The sequence below is a fragment of the Oryx dammah genome, unplaced genomic scaffold, assembly GCF_014754425.2.
Source record: "Oryx dammah isolate SB20612 unplaced genomic scaffold, SCBI_Odam_1.1 HiC_scaffold_27, whole genome shotgun sequence".
Taxonomy (NCBI): Eukaryota; Metazoa; Chordata; class Mammalia; order Artiodactyla; family Bovidae; genus Oryx; species Oryx dammah.
The window spans coordinates 90237651-90254999 of record NW_024070211.1 but is presented as its reverse complement, the minus strand read 5'-3'; the positions used below and the strand labels follow the sequence as shown (position 1 = coordinate 90254999).

At 40.9% G+C, this 17349-nt stretch overlaps 1 protein-coding gene across 1 annotated transcript in view; it reads left to right on the top strand.

The window, feature by feature from the left end:
• RND3 (Rho family GTPase 3) overlaps positions 1-16836 on the top strand; it is a 22090-nt gene extending 5254 nt beyond the window's left edge. The window contains exons 3-5 of the mRNA XM_040229015.1: positions 8485-8594; positions 12338-12472; positions 14305-16836. Of these exons, the coding sequence (XP_040084949.1) occupies positions 8485-8594; positions 12338-12472; positions 14305-14556 (497 nt within the window). The 3' untranslated portion in view covers positions 14557-16836. The remainder of the gene's footprint in view (positions 1-8484; positions 8595-12337; positions 12473-14304) is intronic.
• Positions 16837-17349: the final 513 nt, after the last annotated feature.

Below are 17349 nucleotides of genomic sequence, written 5' to 3'. Positions count from 1 at the left end.
AGGCTCCTCCATCCATGGGATTTTCCAGGCAGGAGTACTGGAGTGGGGTGCCATTGCCTTCTCCGACCTATAATGCTACTATAAATAAAATAGGTAATCAACAAAGACCTATCTATAGCATATTCAATACTCTGTAACGGCTTATATGGGAAAGGAATCTAAAAAAGAGTGGATATTCCTATGAAGTGAAGTGTAGCACTCAGCTGTGTCCAACTCTTTGCGACCCCATGGACTATAGCCAACCAGGCTCCTCTGTTCATGGAATTCTCCAGGCAAGAATGCTGGAGTGGGTTGCCATTCCCTTCTCCAGGGGATTTTCCTGACCCAGGGATTGAACCTCTGTCTCCTGCATTGCAGGCAGATTCTTTACTGCCTGAGCCACCAGACAAGCCCTGGATATATGTGCAACTGATTCACTTTGCTGTACACTTGAAACTAACACATTTTCAATCACTATACTCCACACACTATTATCACTATTAACACTATTATCAATCACGCTATACTCCAAAAAAAAAAAAGTAAAAAGGAAAACCCAGGAAGCAAAGCCTTCTTATAAATAAAACAGCATTGTGAATCCTCCTCTTAAAGGGAGGTATTTTAAAGGTAGTCTTCAGATATAGGTCTATGATTTCTTTATTTTAATGAGAAATATTCACTTTTTATTGATGATAAGACAAGCATTTTGATTAAAAGTTGCAGAAATGCTCCTATTGGTTTTTAAATTCACTCAGTGAGTTTCTGTAGAACAGTGGGTAATGGTTTCAACATTTTGATGTGATGAGACCAAAGTAGTCTTGTGCTTCAGATTCTTGGCCACATTCACCAAGCATAGAAGCAATTTGTAGCATGAAGCCAGTGCCTACTAATAATAGAAATCCACCATTTAAGGATCACCATATCTCTTCCTAAGTGATTTGATTGCAGTGTAATTTCAGGACATGTGATGAATAATCATTCATTTCAGCTTTTAACCAAGGCAAGGTAATGCACATTTTATCTAAGGCATATTATTAATTTTTAAAATACTCAATTTAGCTGCTAATATTCCCCCACGATAACTCCTATATACTCTTTTGAATCCTGTCCTGATACAAGGTTCTTTTAGGCCATGAGTGCTAACGTTAACACTTCCTGTACTAGCTTTTAGCAGTATTAACAGGAAAGGTAATATACTTTAACTTTTATACCTAAAAGAAAAGGGAGAGAGGAAACTCTTGATCACTCATGACCTGACTTTGAGGACAAATTCCTCGACATCCATAAATCTATATTGTTATGTTTGTAGATTATGCATCAGGTTTGAAGAATGGTCTCAGTGATAAGCACTTTTGAAATATTTCTTAACTGGGATGGGAATGTCAGCAGTGTAACCAGTATATAGTTAATCCAGAAAAGCGGCGTCAAAAGGGTCACTGGTCCCTTTTATGTCATTTAATAGGCAAATTAACATTTCAGTACTTACAGAAATAATTGAAACAGATAAACATTTTTTAGAGCTTTTTAATGTGCCTGAACTCTGCTAAATGCTGTGGGAGCTGGAAGAGGGTGGTACAAAACCTGGCTAGCATGGCGCCTGCCCTCAAAGTACTCACAGTCTAGTACTTGTTCTTAAGAGGGTGAGCCAGAAGGTTCTAAAGCTGGACTCACTTACCAAGAAGGTTCAAAGAGCTGAAGACTGCAGGGTCAGCCCAAGGCCTCACTGCAGCCCACCACAGTTTCTTCTTTATTGCTAACAAGTTGACTCAGTTCTTAAATCTGTAATATCCCTGCCTCTTGAAAACGTGCTTATTATGTTAAATGGCTAGCAAGGAAACGAAGATTCTGAAAGTTGAAGCGTTTTAACTTCAGTTTACCTTCTTAGGGAAAGGAAGAAAGGAGGAGTTTACACAGAAGCCAAAGAAGCGTGGGTGCTTGTGTTGTGAATCAAAGAGCAAAACTGCACAAAACTAGTTAGATCATAAGATAGTAATGAGCTCTAGGAGCTTTGAATTTCAAAGCCAAGTTTGACTCTTAACTTGAATTTTTTCCTGAAACTCTGTAAGAGACGTGGGTTAAGACAAAACAGCTCTGAGTTAGGATGGTGATATCTGATAAAAAAAATACCTAAAACTATATTTGGAGAACTGTCTACTATGCAATGGTCTCTGTTTATATTTTTCAAAGTTTATATTTGTCTAAATCTGTTTTCTTGCTAAGTTGCACATTTTTGGTGAGGTACCCAGATTGGTCATTCTGATGCCACCTGTAATAACCAGATGTTTCCTCATTAATCCAGTTCTTTTGCATGTAGATATAACACCAAGGACCAATATTTTTTCCAGTTAGCTCATGGTGCCTGGCGGGCTGTGCCAAATGAATTGCTTATGTTGCCACCCTTTTCTGATGCCCTTTAAATGTCAGCCACTATATCCTGGCAGCCTTACTCAGAGACCCTCTTGACAAAACAGGAATTTCAGTGGCCCGAAGGTAAGCTGCCTCAGAAGTCCAACCAGGAGTTGTACACGTTGACTTTGAAAAACAAGCCTGATGACATAGTGTGTGGCATAGCAGCTTCACTCATGGGTTGCTACTGAATAATAATGTAATATTTTTAGATGTATACCTATCTGCTCTTCTCCCTAAAGCTCTGTGACTTGCTATAGTTCCACTTTAAGTAAAATATTTTGATTCTTATATTTTTAAAGTGTCTCAGTAAGATTGGGATTTTAACCCTAAACCTTTATTTAAAGCTCAAAAATAGCAGTCTTATTTCTACCTCTTTGACTTTCCATACAACTTCATATCTACATTGTTCCCCAAAACTGATAATATTGATTCTATTTTTATAGCAATAGAGAAATCCCCCCCCCAAATTTTCATGAAATCTGTTTATAATTTCTGTTGATCTGAACCTATAAAAGAAACAAAATATCCTTCCTGGGAATACTTGTTGCATGTTTGAGGGCATGATGCTTATAGTACAAACTGCATGGAATAAAAAAGTTCAACAGTCTTACACTGAGCCAGACCAAAGGTTCTGCCTGGACTCAATTCACATTCCTGAGATGATTGCTGATTGGAGCATTTACTCTTAAGTGGAGATGGCATCAGGAAATAGAATCTTATAATAACTGGGCAGTTCATCCACATGGTAACTGCTGTTGGGTACAAATATTCTCTTAGTCACAAAAAAATACCAAAAGCAACTGTGGTTCCTCTGCCCAAAATATGCAGTATTCCTGATTTTATTGTTCTAGGTAGGAATTTCTTATGGGGGAAAGTGAAGTTTTTCAATTTTAGGTTCAAATATTAATAAAGAAAGTTGTATTAATGAAATAGTCAACTAGATGAGTTTTCAGTTCTCAAGCTCCTATAAAAGCTTCCCAGTGTTTGAACTGGTTTTGCAGAAGGTTCCACAAAGCCTCCCTTTTGGGCATTAATCTTCAAACATATACATTTAATTATGTACATATATGGTGTGTTCTATCTTTGTGAACAGATGACTTAAGCAGACAGGTATGTATCTGCAAAAGTAGTTTCTGGGTGAGGCACTTTGTGACTATTCTTGGGCTGGAAAGACTGCTCTCGCCCAGAATTAATGCTGTTGAAGACAAGGATGGGTAGACCTGAAGATTCAGAAGCCTTTTAGAACTTTGCTGACGTTTGCCAAACTGCCGAGACTCAGAGAACCTCACAGGGCTCTATTGCAGAGCTTGGTCCTTGAGAGGTTTGGGGACACATTTTGTGTATGTAGTGTCCTTGTTTCTTTACAGTGTGGAATTTTCTGAAAGTTTCCCTTTGATGATCTGACGCTTAAGTAGAAAGGACCTTGGAGTGGTGCTAGGTACGTAAAGTTACGCACAGTATAAGAGAAATGCTGCATCAGAACTGCCATGGGCATGAAGCCTGCTTCACAGGGTGAGAAAGTTTTATTCAACAAGCAAAGCTCGGTACCTAGACTAACTGAAATGGTTAAAGAAGAAAATGAAAGTGTTAGTCAGTCAGTCCTTTCTGACTGTTTGTGACCCCATGGGCTGTAACCCACCAGGTTACTCCTCTGTCCATGAAATCCTCCAAGCAAGAATACTGGAGTAAGTTGCCATTTCCTCCTCCAGGGGATCTTCCCCAACCCAGGGATTGAACCCTGGTCTCCTGCACTGCAGGCAGATTCTTTACCATCTAAGCCACCAGGGAAGCCCTGAAGTTTGGCACATTTCTGCATAATACAAAATCATTCAGTGTTCTTTCTTGCCCTGTGTTTAGTTCTATAGTTACCTTGGAAGTTTTTCACGTGCTTCTTTATTTAAAATAAAGAATCTGTAGAACTTAATCTTTTCCTGTTTGGCTTAACAGAATGCTTTAAGACATTTCTGATGGGATGGAGAAGGAGGGGCAGCTACTGTTCCTGTCTCATCGGCTTACTTTCTGCTTCTTTCTTTGGGGTCACTTCTGCCTCCCTGTATTGCTTCTCACTTCACAGGGGCATTCCTGGAATTCCTCATTTTTTTTTTTTTTGGACTGGTGAGTTATCCCACTCATGCCTGTGATGACACCCTGCACTCTTAAGCTTAGCTTTTCCTCCTTGCTTTGTGCAGTAGTTTGGCTTTATAGGCAAGAATTCCAGGTGCTTGAACACAGAGCAAGAACATGCAAGTTGAACTGGATATTTTCTTTTCCCCTGAAGGTTAGATTCTTCCTGGCAGGACAGTTTTTTTTTTTTTTTTTTCTTAATCTGTATCAGTTTTCCTTTTTACTCTGAAAAAAAGCAGACCCTGGATTTTTCAATTCAAAAAAAGTTTTAACCTTGCCTTATCAAGCCTTATAATAAATAAATGATCTTGTTATTTTTAATGACAAATTATTCTTGTGGTTAGGCAAATTATGCTTAAAACTAATAAATGTGGAGATCAGTTTTATTACTACCTTTGGACACTCTTGGTTGATCTGAAAGCACTGTTCATTAGCAAAAGTAATAGGACAGATCAAAGTGTCATTCCTAATTAGATCTTGTTAAAGCTCTTAAAAATGACTTCAGAACCTCAGCAAGCAAGGTGGTTTATTTCTCATGAACCTTAACCTATATATTTTATACATGTGTGTTTTCATTCAAAATATGAAACCCAATAAAAACAAAAGCAGAATCAAACTTCCATAAGAATGTGGTTTAAGTTGCATACTTCATTTATTTTAAAGTCAGGCCAATGTCTGCATTTTTTAGATATTTGGGTACAACCACTAAGCACAGGGGTCTTCTTCCCAGGTGGCTCAGTGGTAAAAAATTCGCCTGCCAAAGCAGGAGACATGGGTTCGGTCCCCGAGTAGAGAAGATCCCCTGGAGGAGGAAATGGCAGCCCACTCCAGTATTCTTGCCCGGGAAATCTCATGGACAGAGGAGTCTGGCGGGCTACAGTTCATGGGGTCCCAAGAGTCAGACACAACTGAGCGACTAAACAACAACATTAAGTCCTGGAGGCTGCTTCCTTGATTCTAGGAAGCCCGTGTCTCCAGCAGTAAGGCCTGAAGACAAAGCCACATCCCCTTTGTGGCCTTAAAATGAGAGGAGGGGGGAACCCAGTACACAAAAAGGAGGGCAGGGTGGTCTCTGCAGACATATGCTGGCTTAGAAGCAGACATATGCTGGCTTAGACGTTAAAATCATTCCTCTGGATTTTCTCTGTAGTTTGAATTTTAATTACTCTGTTTTGGTACCTTTGTAATTCTCCAACTGTCTTTCCTTAATTTGTGTTTGGAAAAGGTGATTTTCACTGTTTTGTAACACAGTCTTAGATCAGAGGTTAGGAGTGTTTACTTGCCTTCATCTTAGTCAAAGTTTCTGTCCTCCAAAGTTCAGGTGAACTGGAGATGCAGGTGAGCTGGAGACGGGAAAGTAACCACAAAGTTTTCTTCCCAGTGGGACTGATTTCCAAGAAAGGAGATTTCTGAAGCCTGATTAGGCTTCTGACAGTCTGAATTGTTGCAACGCTGGGACTTTCTGGATTTGGGGTCAAGTCATCTCCTGCTAACTTTGGCAGAGCAGAGGAAATCCTCATGTATATGTCTGGTATTTGAATTCCCACTCTAAGATCTGGAATTTTCTGATTCTATGTTTGGAAAAAGAGATCCCCCAATGTTTATGGCAGAAACTGTGCCCAGGTTAGACTTTGGACTCGAAAACAGAAGCTGCAATTGAGAAAGTCTGAACTTCACAGAACAAATATGGAAATCCCAGTGTGTCTGTGTAGAGTGATAAGCCATCTCATTTCTGAGTCCTCTCAAAAATGTTGAAGTTGATGGAGTCTTTGTGAATTTTTCTCTTAACCTCAGATAATCTTTTTCCTTGAGTGACTGAAAAGGCAGCAGCTGCAGTGTGTCATTTTCAGAAATAGCCTTATTCTAATAAGTCTTACTGTTTAAAATGGCATGATTGCTTTTTTTTTTTTTTTTAGCTCTAAAGCCTTTAAACTTTGTCAAAATACCTTTCTTTTGTCAGTCTCTGCTTCATCAGGGTCCTGATTCCAGATGTGGGCAAGGAACTGCTGCAGCTCAGGACTGATTCTGGCTTTAGTTGGCCTGTATTTATTCACACTTTCCTTCCTTATGCCTAGAACATTTCCCTTCTTCCTGGCTTGGTAGACACACCTGGCTTGAAATTGTCACTGCTGGTGAAAAGGCCACAGCATTCCTGGGGTTAACCAGTGGGTACTGGGCACCCACCATATCCTGTGAAAAGAGAATGGTGAACCCTAACCACACATAGTAACTTCAACATCTCAAGAGCAGCCTCCTGAAGATTTTTGTTTTGATAGAAATTTAAAAGATTATTTGAAACGCCTCTTTAGTCTTTCTCTTTCCCTGTCTTTGACTTTTGAAGTTTTGATTTATCAGGGGACAACATGTCATGTTTTTCTGCTAGAAATGGAAGGTGATGTCAAAATGAAATTGGGTTTCAAAAAGACTGGTAGTTTAGAGATTTTCCCTCTATCCTGGAGTCAATTATATATATATATATATAAAATGATTTTCCTGTTGTGCTTGTGCAGTGTCAGTATACCAAAAATGATTTTTTGAAACAAAATAAATAGCATAACAAACTGTTATTTAATTTTATAATTGGCCTCATGCAATCGCGCATCCTTTGGGGTTCTTGAAAGAACAGAAGAAATGCCCTATATGATTAGAAGAGGGTTCTGTGGTTAAATTAATTGGCTGGTAACTTGAAGCTTTAGGATTTAAATTAGGCTGGATTTAACTCAGTCTCATATCCTAGGTGTTACTCCCAGAGATGGAACTGTGTAAAAAAGTGACAGAATTCAGTACGGCATTTATTACATTCTTTCTCTGTAACAGGAAGAGTCTCTACAGGGTTTGGTGATAAGTTTTAAGTAAGCACGCTCAAAGGTCATGGCTCCTTGTAACTGGGAGACAGGGTGGTGCGAGATGAGGCTCACGATGGCTCTCTGTGCATAGCTGAACCTACCCTTTCTTCTCTCCCCCACCTCCATGGTACTGACAGAATGATCTTGAATTTGGGGCTCCTCCCCAGGAAGTAGCTCCAGCTACGGTGCTTCCTGCTTGCACTCAGCTTGCAATAGCGAGCCATGTGTGTGCGCTCAGTCCCTAAGTCGTCTCCAGCTCTTTGTGACCCCATGGACCATAGTCCACCAGGCTCATCTATCCATGGGGTTTTTCCAGGCAAGAATACAAGAGTAGATTGTCTTTTCCTACTCCAGAGGATCTGCCTATCTCCTGCACTGGCAGGCAGATTCTTTACCACTGAGCCACCGGGGAAGCCCTTAGCCCAGCCGTAACCATAGTTAAGACTTTTTGATCTCTTACTAAGTGCGGGCACTGCCCAGGTTCACTTAATCCAAGGTAGCTACTTCATTTCATGAGTGAAGAACTGAAGGAGCAGTGACCTGAAGCTACATGCCCCTCCCCTGCAGGGGTAGCGGTGGATTTACACTTCAGGACATTGGGTTCCAGATGCTCTGCCTTTCCAGCTGCCTTTCTGGCTCTACTCTTTGAACTGAAGATCCTGGCTCCTTCCCTTGAATTTAAGTCAAACAGTGAGGCTTCCTTGCCTTGTTGTAGAAAGAAATATAGTACTGTTACAGACGGTAAAGAATCCACCTGCAATGCAGGAGACCTGGGTTCAATCCCTGGGTCAGGAAGATCTCCTGGAGGAGGAAATGGCAACCCGCTCCAGTATCCTTGCCTGGGGAAATCGCGTGGACAGGGGATCCTGGCGGGCTACAGTCCATGGGATGGCAAGGAGTCGGACACGAGTGAGTGACAGAGCACGCATGACTGATACACAAAAACGCGAATGAAATTTTTGGCCAGCCCAGCACTACTGCACTTTTGTTTGCTTTCTTTTCCGAGAATTAGAGGTGATGGGAGCCGTGTGACCCTCCAAAGATTTAGCTCCAAAGGGCAAAGTTCATGCATGACTGGCAAAGGGGATTTTCATCTGACAACTTGTGTATCTCTGTTTCTTCTCAGGTTCTCCTTACTATGACAATGTCCGGCCCCTCTCTTACCCAGACTCGGATGCTGTGCTGATTTGCTTTGACATCAGTAGACCAGAGACTCTGGACAGTGTCCTGAAAAAGGTAAGTGCTAGGGAGTGATGACACAGATCGATACTGTCTGCATATAAATTAGAAACATTTGGTTGACTGGGAGCTCAAACACTCCAGTTAATACCCTGCTGTATGTTCTGTAACTAAAACACTGAAAAGGACACTCTCACATTATAAAAGGGTTTCCACTCATATGTGATCTAAGTTTTGATGATGAACCTGCTTAACATTTGATCTCACTTTAAGAGACAAAATACGTTTTTAAGAACCTCTGTGTTATACTTTGGGTAGTAATGGTGCAGCTAACAATAACAATACTCTGTTACTGTTCAGTGTGTCTTCCTTCTTTCATTAACCTGTAGACTGTGCTTACTTTTCAGGTTCATATTTGACCTCGATTCAGGGCTTGAAATGAATGCAGTCATAGCTGTTTAGTTTAAAAAAAAAAAAACCTATATTTCAGTAAAGATGTTATTTATTAGAAACAGAAATATAATGCATAGGGGAGAAATAGGGCTATGTTTCCAGGCAATAGACCAGGTGACTTGTGATCGGGGTGTTGTCGTACACTAGTAAACACAGCGGTTGTATACAGGTTGTAAGTGATATCACATGGTTAGTGTCCGGAGACAAAGGTAAGGGAGGTTTTGTCCATGGCGAGGGGACCCTAGGAAGCTCTGTGTGGAACCCAGGGAAGGTCAGGAAGAAGGGACCCTGTTGTAGGTGGTCCCTGGTCCTGGCGAGGCCAGGAGAGGGAGGAGACAAGCTAGGACTGAGCCCCAGGATAGCTGGAGAAGGCACATGCCTGTCCAAGGGCCAGCGTGGGGCCGCCTCTAGTTGCCTCTTCAGTCCTGGCCTGAATGCCGTGACGTTTCAGAATCAAACCTTTCTAAAGCCCCCTTCTCCTCCAGGCACTCGGGCTTCATCTGAGGATGTGCTTGAGATCACGGCAGTGTCCTTGTTTTTTGTATGTTTCTATTAGTTTGTTTTTCCCTATTATGTTTGACTACTGGCCTTGTGTGTCGTGATGAAATTAGGATCTAAGGTGAATCAACCCCTCTCCCCAGCCCCATCTTTTTACTAAACATGACACACACAATTCAATGAAATACTAATTTCCTAAAAGATGAAAGCCTCTTTTTAGCTTTTTAACTCGTTTCAGTGTTGAGTAACGTCTGTATCTTAACAAGAGTGATGTGACTGTCAGATTCCAGCAGGAATACACCTTTCCTGCCTTCGATGCTTGTGAATGATTGCTAGATGTGAGGCCAGAGTCATCACACAGCGAACAATGATAGAGCAGCTTGCCTCATGCTTGTCTGTGGATCAAAGAGACTGCTTAGTTACTGGAGTTCTTACTTGACATAGTATCGAGTTATGCATAATTTATGGTGAAAAACCCTGCTTCTGTTTTATTTTGCTTTTGTCTGCTAAGACCAAATGAGGAGTGACTTGGTCTTAGAGATATTAATGAATGTATTTTACGTTTGTGTGAGGTTTAAGGCTTATGATAACCCCTGCTATGGGTTGTCTACATTAATTGAATCCTTTAAGTCCTTGAATATCAAAGAGGTTAGAGTGACTTTGAGCTACAGAGATCTTATTCTTTTTTTTTTTTTTTCTGATTCACCTTCTAGTTCTTACTCCAGGGCTGTCTAACACATGGTTCAGTTCGGTTCAGTTCAGTCTCTCAGTCGTGTCCAACTCTTTGCAACCCCATGAATCGCAGCACGCCAGGCCTCCCTGTCCATCACCAACTCCCGGAGTTCACTCAGACTCACGTCCATCGAGTCAGTGATGCCATCCAGCCATCTCATCCTCTGTTGTCCCCTTCTCCTCCTGCCCCCAGTCCCTCCCAGCATCAGAGTCTTTTCCAATGAGTCAACTCTTCGCATGGTAGATGCCTCTAAATAATACTGGGGGAAAAGGGAGGAAGGAGAGGAAAAGGGAGAAAGGAGGGAGGAAGTAAAGTGAAATGAAAGTCACTCAGTCATGAACTGAGTCACCAACTCTTTGCGACCCCATGGATTGTAGCCCACCAGGCTCCTCCTCAATCCATGGGATTGTCCAGGCAAGAATAGAGTGGGTTACCATTCCCTGGACTTTTGTGCAAAGTAGGTATTACTCCCTTCGGTACCCTGGTGTACTTTGGACTAGAGTTTATTGCCCACACTTCTGGATCCAGAGGTGTCCTCTAGAGATCTTTTAAATTACTCATGCAAGATGTCCCTTTTATGTAGTATTGTAGACATGACTTCATCAGCCTCCTCTCTTGTGAATTCCTTTCTGGAAGACACAGCTACACTGTAATCATCTCTGTAACCACCACAGACTTTAGAGCACTGAACACACGTTTGTGAACTTGGGCAGGGAGAGTCAGGCGGAGATTCCTGACCTCAGCACCTCTGATCACTCCTCTTCAACGTGAGAGCTCTCCTATGAACTGTCTGAACTCCTGACTCCCATCCTGATGATCATCTCCAGCTTGAGGAAATGAAACCACAAAAAGTCATCCATTTGTTTTTCTAAGAGGACAACTGGAATTCCCTGCCAGCCATTTCTGGAAGTTCTAAGAGTTCTTGTTAGGCCATGAAACAGCTGGCTGGGGTAGACTACATTAATAACTTACGCAGCATAAAACTAACTCAAGGGCATGTGAGCTATAGGACCAGATGCTTCTCTGATAACCCAGGAGATGGGCCATTGCAAATGTCATGGTCTTTGTTGATTCAACCACTCCAATGGAAGCTCCTTAAAGGCAGGAGATTCTGCTGTATTAACTCTAATCTCCAGGCTCTGAAATCTCAGTAGAGATTTCAATGCAGGGTGACTGCTCTGTCTTTCTAGGTGGGGTCAGTGAATGCGTATCTCTGCTTGTGTTGACTCTTCCCATGCTGGGAAGTACCAGCTGAACATATCCAAGGATGTAGTGACTTGTTAGAATATATAATTTTTCTTAAGTCATGTTTATCTTTCAGAGATGCCTCAATAATTAAGAAATTGCCTTAGCTACTTTCTGATAACATCCAACACGTCTCTTACAGTGGGAATGAGTCACAGAGAAAGAGAACAGATAATAACGTGCTTAGTTACTTAGTCCATGAGATTTCCCAACAAGAATACTAGAGTGGGTGGCCATGCCCTCCTTCAGGGGATGTTCCGACCCAAGGATTGAACCTGCGTCTTCTGTATCCCAACCCAAGGATTGAACCCGCGTCTCCTGTATCCCAACCCAAGGATTGAACCCACGTCTCCTATATTTCAGGCAGATTCTTTCCCTGCCGAGCCACTGGGGAAGCCCATAGATAATAATATGGTTCCCTAGTGGATCCATGGGCTTCCCAGGTAGCACTAGTGGTGAAGAGCCCGCCTGCCAATAAAGGAGACCTAAGAGACTAGGGTTCAATCCCTGGGTCAGGAAAAAAACCCTGGAAAAGAGCATGGCAACCCACTCTAGTATTCTTGCCTGGAGAATCTCCTGGTTCCTCTGCCACCAGGACAGAAGAGCCTGGTGGGCTATAGTCCAAAGGGACGCAAAGAGTCGGACACGACTAACGTGACTTAGCACACACACAATGGATCCATACTTAAAAGCAGTAACATTTAATATCTACTCGGCAGATAAATGCAAGTTTGCTCCTTTATCTGAAGTGACACTCCCTTTTAAAAGTCCCTTCTGAGTCCTATTTCCAGTGCCTGCCAGTAGAGAAATTGTTTTCCTTTGTATGGATGCCAGCACTCTGTTAATTCTTCATCTTCTTTTCCCCGCATAGTGGAAAGGTGAAATCCAGGAGTTCTGTCCCAACACCAAAATGCTCTTGGTTGGCTGCAAATCTGATCTTCGAACCGATGTCAGTACACTAGTAGAGCTCTCGAATCACAGGCAGACCCCGGTGTCCTATGACCAGGTATGTATATAGTTAGTGTGTACATGTGGATTATAAAGAGTGACAGAAATGAAACATCACTTGTAATAAATAAAAAGTAGCTACTTTTCTACAGGGTCAACCAAGGGTCACCACCAAGTGCAAGTCCCTCTCCTGAGATGGAGAATGAGCTCTCTGTGTCCAGACTGTGCCCATCTGTGAACAGAGGTGAAAGGGGCTGGTGTGTCTGTGCCTCTGGCTTCACAGCAAACATCCAGGCCCTTTCCTGGCAGTCCATTGCTCAGATTAATGTAAAAGCGGCCCAGTGAGCATCAAAGTGATCCGGGACAAGATTGGGCCAAAATTATGGTGATATTTTGATTGTGAGTTTCTCATAAAGCTTTCCTACATTGAGCAATTGACTGTGTAAGGATTCATATGTGTACATGTACACATAAGGCAAATTTGAGAGAAAACCCTTTAATATGTTCTGTCATTCAGCAGAAAAATCATGTGATGCTTGATTACTTGAGGGCAGAAACAGTGGCTCATATTCAAAGTTGTATTTCTCTGCAACTCTCACTGGGTTTAAAGTTAAATAGATTTAAGAGGGAATGTGGTCAAAATCAGTAATACTCTTAAAGAGAGTTAATCTTATTTCACACTCAGCAACATAATAAAATACTACAAAAGACCGTTGTCAGTAAAATAGAGCACCCCCCACAAAACGTCTAGTTTCATCATTCCTGCAGGCATTTCTCCCAAGTATTTAGGAAGGAGGAGGATTAGTTTTAGAAGTTCATTCTGTTAAAACTTGCAACCAAATTCTAAAGACGGTTCATGTTGAAATAGCTAGAATTCTATTTATTCATTGTTTGACCAATCATACTGGGGTCTTCTTTGTCCTTCATTCCAGTTAACACAACTCTGGCTATTTAAATAAGCTATTTTGATGTAGACATGCTCTTCTTGGGTCCCCTTTTTGTCTGGTCCACATTTAAAAATTACATATTTTATGTCTCCTAAATTATAGATGTGTAACAGTATTGTTCCTTTCCTCAATTTGTTTTGGCCCTTAATCATATAAGTTTCAAAACTGATGCTAAATTCTCTTACGGCTGCTTTTTGTACAGCCTATTAGCCTTGAGTGCCGTTTGCTCAGTTGCTCAGTCACGTCTGACTCTTTATGACCCTATGGACTGTACCCCAGGCTCAGAAATTTTGCCAGAAGTTTTCCTGGCAAGAATACTGGAGTGGGTTGCTGTTTCTTACTCCACGAGTGCCATTTAACACTCAAGAAAAGAAAAGTTGAGTTCCCCATGAGATGCTGAAATAGGATGGAAGAGCCAGATGACTCTACCAGAGCTGTGTGAAAAACACAGCATTTATATCCATGATCTGTAGCTTTTTCACTCTTTTCCAGCAGGAAGATTCTCTGGGTAATTCTATACTCTGCTGTAACTTGGAAGACCTAAGTGTCTAGTTACCCTAGGTTACAGTTGGTAGTGAAGATAAAGCACCTCCTAAGACTTCTACTTCCTGGCAACACCCCATACTAACTAACTACCTGATGATTGGGCTGTTTATTGATAACCCAGTGTCATTAGACCAACCTTTAGCACCTCTGGAAGTCAAACAGTGCCTACTGAGTGATGGCAATTGAACATCTTAAGACTGGTCCTTGACTGCAAATATTTATGCAATAATAAAGAAGGCAGTTAAAATGTTTAAAAAAGATTTTTTTGTCAATACTTAGAAAATTCAATTACATATTAGAAACATTTTGTGATGCATTATAATTTTGAGGTATTAGAATATACTTTCTAACTTTCCCCAGAAACTTATTGCTGATCACAATCCCTTTTGCTTTACAGGGAGCAAATATGGCCAAACAGATTGGAGCAGCTACTTACATTGAATGCTCAGCTTTACAGTCAGAAAATAGCGTCAGAGACATTTTTCACGTGGCTACCTTGGCATGTGTAAACAAGACAAATAAAAACGTTAAGCGGAACAAATCGCAGAGGGCGACAAAGCGGATTTCACATATGCCCAGCAGACCAGAACTCTCGGCAGTGGCTACGGACTTACGAAAGGACAAAGCCAAGAGTTGTACTGTGATGTGAATCTTCGGTTATTTTTTATGAGGACAAGGAAATTAAGTGTAAAAATCACCGCCAACAAAACAGAAAGGTGAAGTCTGAACAAAGTGCACAGCCAAAGTCACGTGTTCTGGAGGCTTAGGAGGCATTTGGAAGGATTGTCCATCTTTTTGGAATTCTGTCCTTAGATTTGGCATGTAGAACAAGTGGTGGGAAGTGAGTTCATTGAAGAGTTTTGAAATGTGACTTGAAAAATATGCCAAAAAAGAGAGATTCAGATGGGCTAGAGGTTGAAGAAGAGGAATGCGAGTACCTCCAAGAAGAAAAATCACACTCTGATGGTGCTTGCGTTTTTGTTTTCTTTGTTACAATCTATTCACGGATCTCTACTTTGATTTAATTTTTAAGTGTTTTAATCTCCTTTACAAAAAAGTATATATTAATATACCATCCTCATTGGGGAACTGGCACTGTGACCGTAGCGTTTAGTTTTCTAGAGGATGTGATCTAATTTTCTCCTAGCTCATCATTAAAATGGAAATTGTATCAGGACCCGTGGGATATCCAGAGGAAAAGTTGGTGAGGCTTTGAAATCTTGCTGTCCTGAAGATAGTTGAGTGAGATGGTCCTCAAGGAAGGCTTTTGCAGTGTTGCGGGGTGCGCAGACCAGCACTACAAAGATTGAATAGGTCAACTAGAAGAAAAGTGTCCATTTTTATTCAGTCTGATGGTTCTGTTCATCCTTGTGATTGTCATTAAAAAGTGGTAAATTGCTCAATGTGATATTTTTGTGTGCTGTTTAGAAAAGAGGGTGTGTGATTTTCTTTTTTTTGCCATCGTTGATAAAAATGCAAAGTCAAATAAAAGGTGTCTTCGTATGATGTCATAGAATGATCCAAGGGGGAAAAAATGTAGGTACTATTGATATTTTCACCTGATGAGATAACGAATGAAGGATAGTAGCAGAAAGCACAGTTTGTGAGTTAAGTTGTCTGGATGTAAGAGACCAAAAGTACAAAGCAAAAGGCCTATTTTGGGATGAAGCTCCAAAGTTGGCAACATTTGATAATCAGTTGACTTATTTCAATATCTTTCAATGAACATGATAAGAATGGCCCTCTGTTCCATGCTTTTGAGAATCCTTAGAGGAAAATTATATAACGTCAGTCCTACACTATCCTATGGCATTTCTAGAGAGGGATTGCTAAACCTCAATCAGATTCTGCCAAGGCCGTGTTCCATACTTGATCACTATTGTTACATAAAATAATCAGCCTTTAAAATAGTTTACAGATATTTTTTGACCAGTTGCTTTTAGAGCTTCTTTCAGAGAAGAAACCAGATCCAACCTTTTTATTGTTGGCGCTTGTTGAAAACGAGCTTTCTTTCCAATGATAAAGCTTCATTTTTGAAGTGTTGAAGCTGTGCTCCCATTCAGTTGTGGCAGGAGAGGAGATTAAGGTAATTACAACACTCAGTCTATGTCTTACAAGCACTTTGTTTTGTCTCTGCAAGAAAATACCATTCCAGTCATTTTCCCCAAGAAATACAGGCGTTTTACCAACATGATATGCTCTGATTAATGCAGCATTATGCTTTGGGCAGTATTACAAAATAGCTGGCAAGTGCTTTCTGTATTTAAATATTGTAAAAAGAAAATAAGTTATAACTGTTATAAAGCAGAACTTTCGTTGCAGTTTTTTAAATGTTGAAGTCACTTTGTATGTTTGTTTGGTCAATGTTTCTGCAGTATTTATTAAAACATACTTTTTTTTGTTTCTTCAAATAAAAAAGTAACCATGTCTTTGTCAAAATGTGAGCTGCCTTTCATTACCTACTTCCTGATTTAGCTGTTTATTTTTCTTTAATAGAGTTGATTACAGAATCTGGCCTCACATTTCCTGGATGGGTAGGCCTTGGAATTATTTGCTTCTTGGCAGAAGTTGGAATTTCTTGGGGGAAGATACATCTGTGTATATAAAAGTTTTTCGTGATGATTTCAAGTCTCAAGAAGGAAGTGGAGTGTAATTAGAATGAGTAATTTGATCATAAACAGAAAGCGCCACCATACTGCCTAGGATTAATTCATAGAAAATGTGGGGATTTCCTTCAACCCTTCAGTAATAACAGTATGATACAGTCTCAGGTCCCAGGTTAATTCTGATAATAGGGCTAGTTTGCTTCTGTGGCCTCTGTAGCTTCAAGCCTCAATTCCTAATCCAGCATCCACCTTGCAAGGTGTGCTCTTGTTCACAGAGGCCTGTTGTGCAGATGACCCCAGACTCAGCTATTGCAACAATTAAAGAAAACAGCAAAAAAAAAAAAAGGCCTTATTTATGGTAGCAGCATTTCTAAATAACACAGAACAGCAGAATTCAGGCTTCCTCAGTGACCTGTAAGTTGTAACGTCAGCATGAAAAAGCTTAGGATCAAGAGAACCATGGTGGCTCATGAACCCAGTCTTTTAGCTGAGACTCTTACATGCAAGTTTTACAAAAATGTCCAGAGATACTCCATGTGGGTATCTCACAGCTATTTAGGAGAATTCAACTATTGCTACACAGTTAAGCCACTTCGTATAAAAACTACATCCTTGTGACTTTAAAAAAAATTGGAATATAATTTATTTATAATGTATTGTTTCTGCTATACAATGTGTATACATATATTCCCTGTTTCTTGGGCCTCCCGCCCCCCATCGGCCCCCCCCACCCCTGCCAGGTCAACGTAGAGCACCGAGCTGAGCTCCCTGTGTTATACAGCATTTCCCACTAGCTAGCTATTGTACCCATGATAGTGTATATATGTTGATCCTAA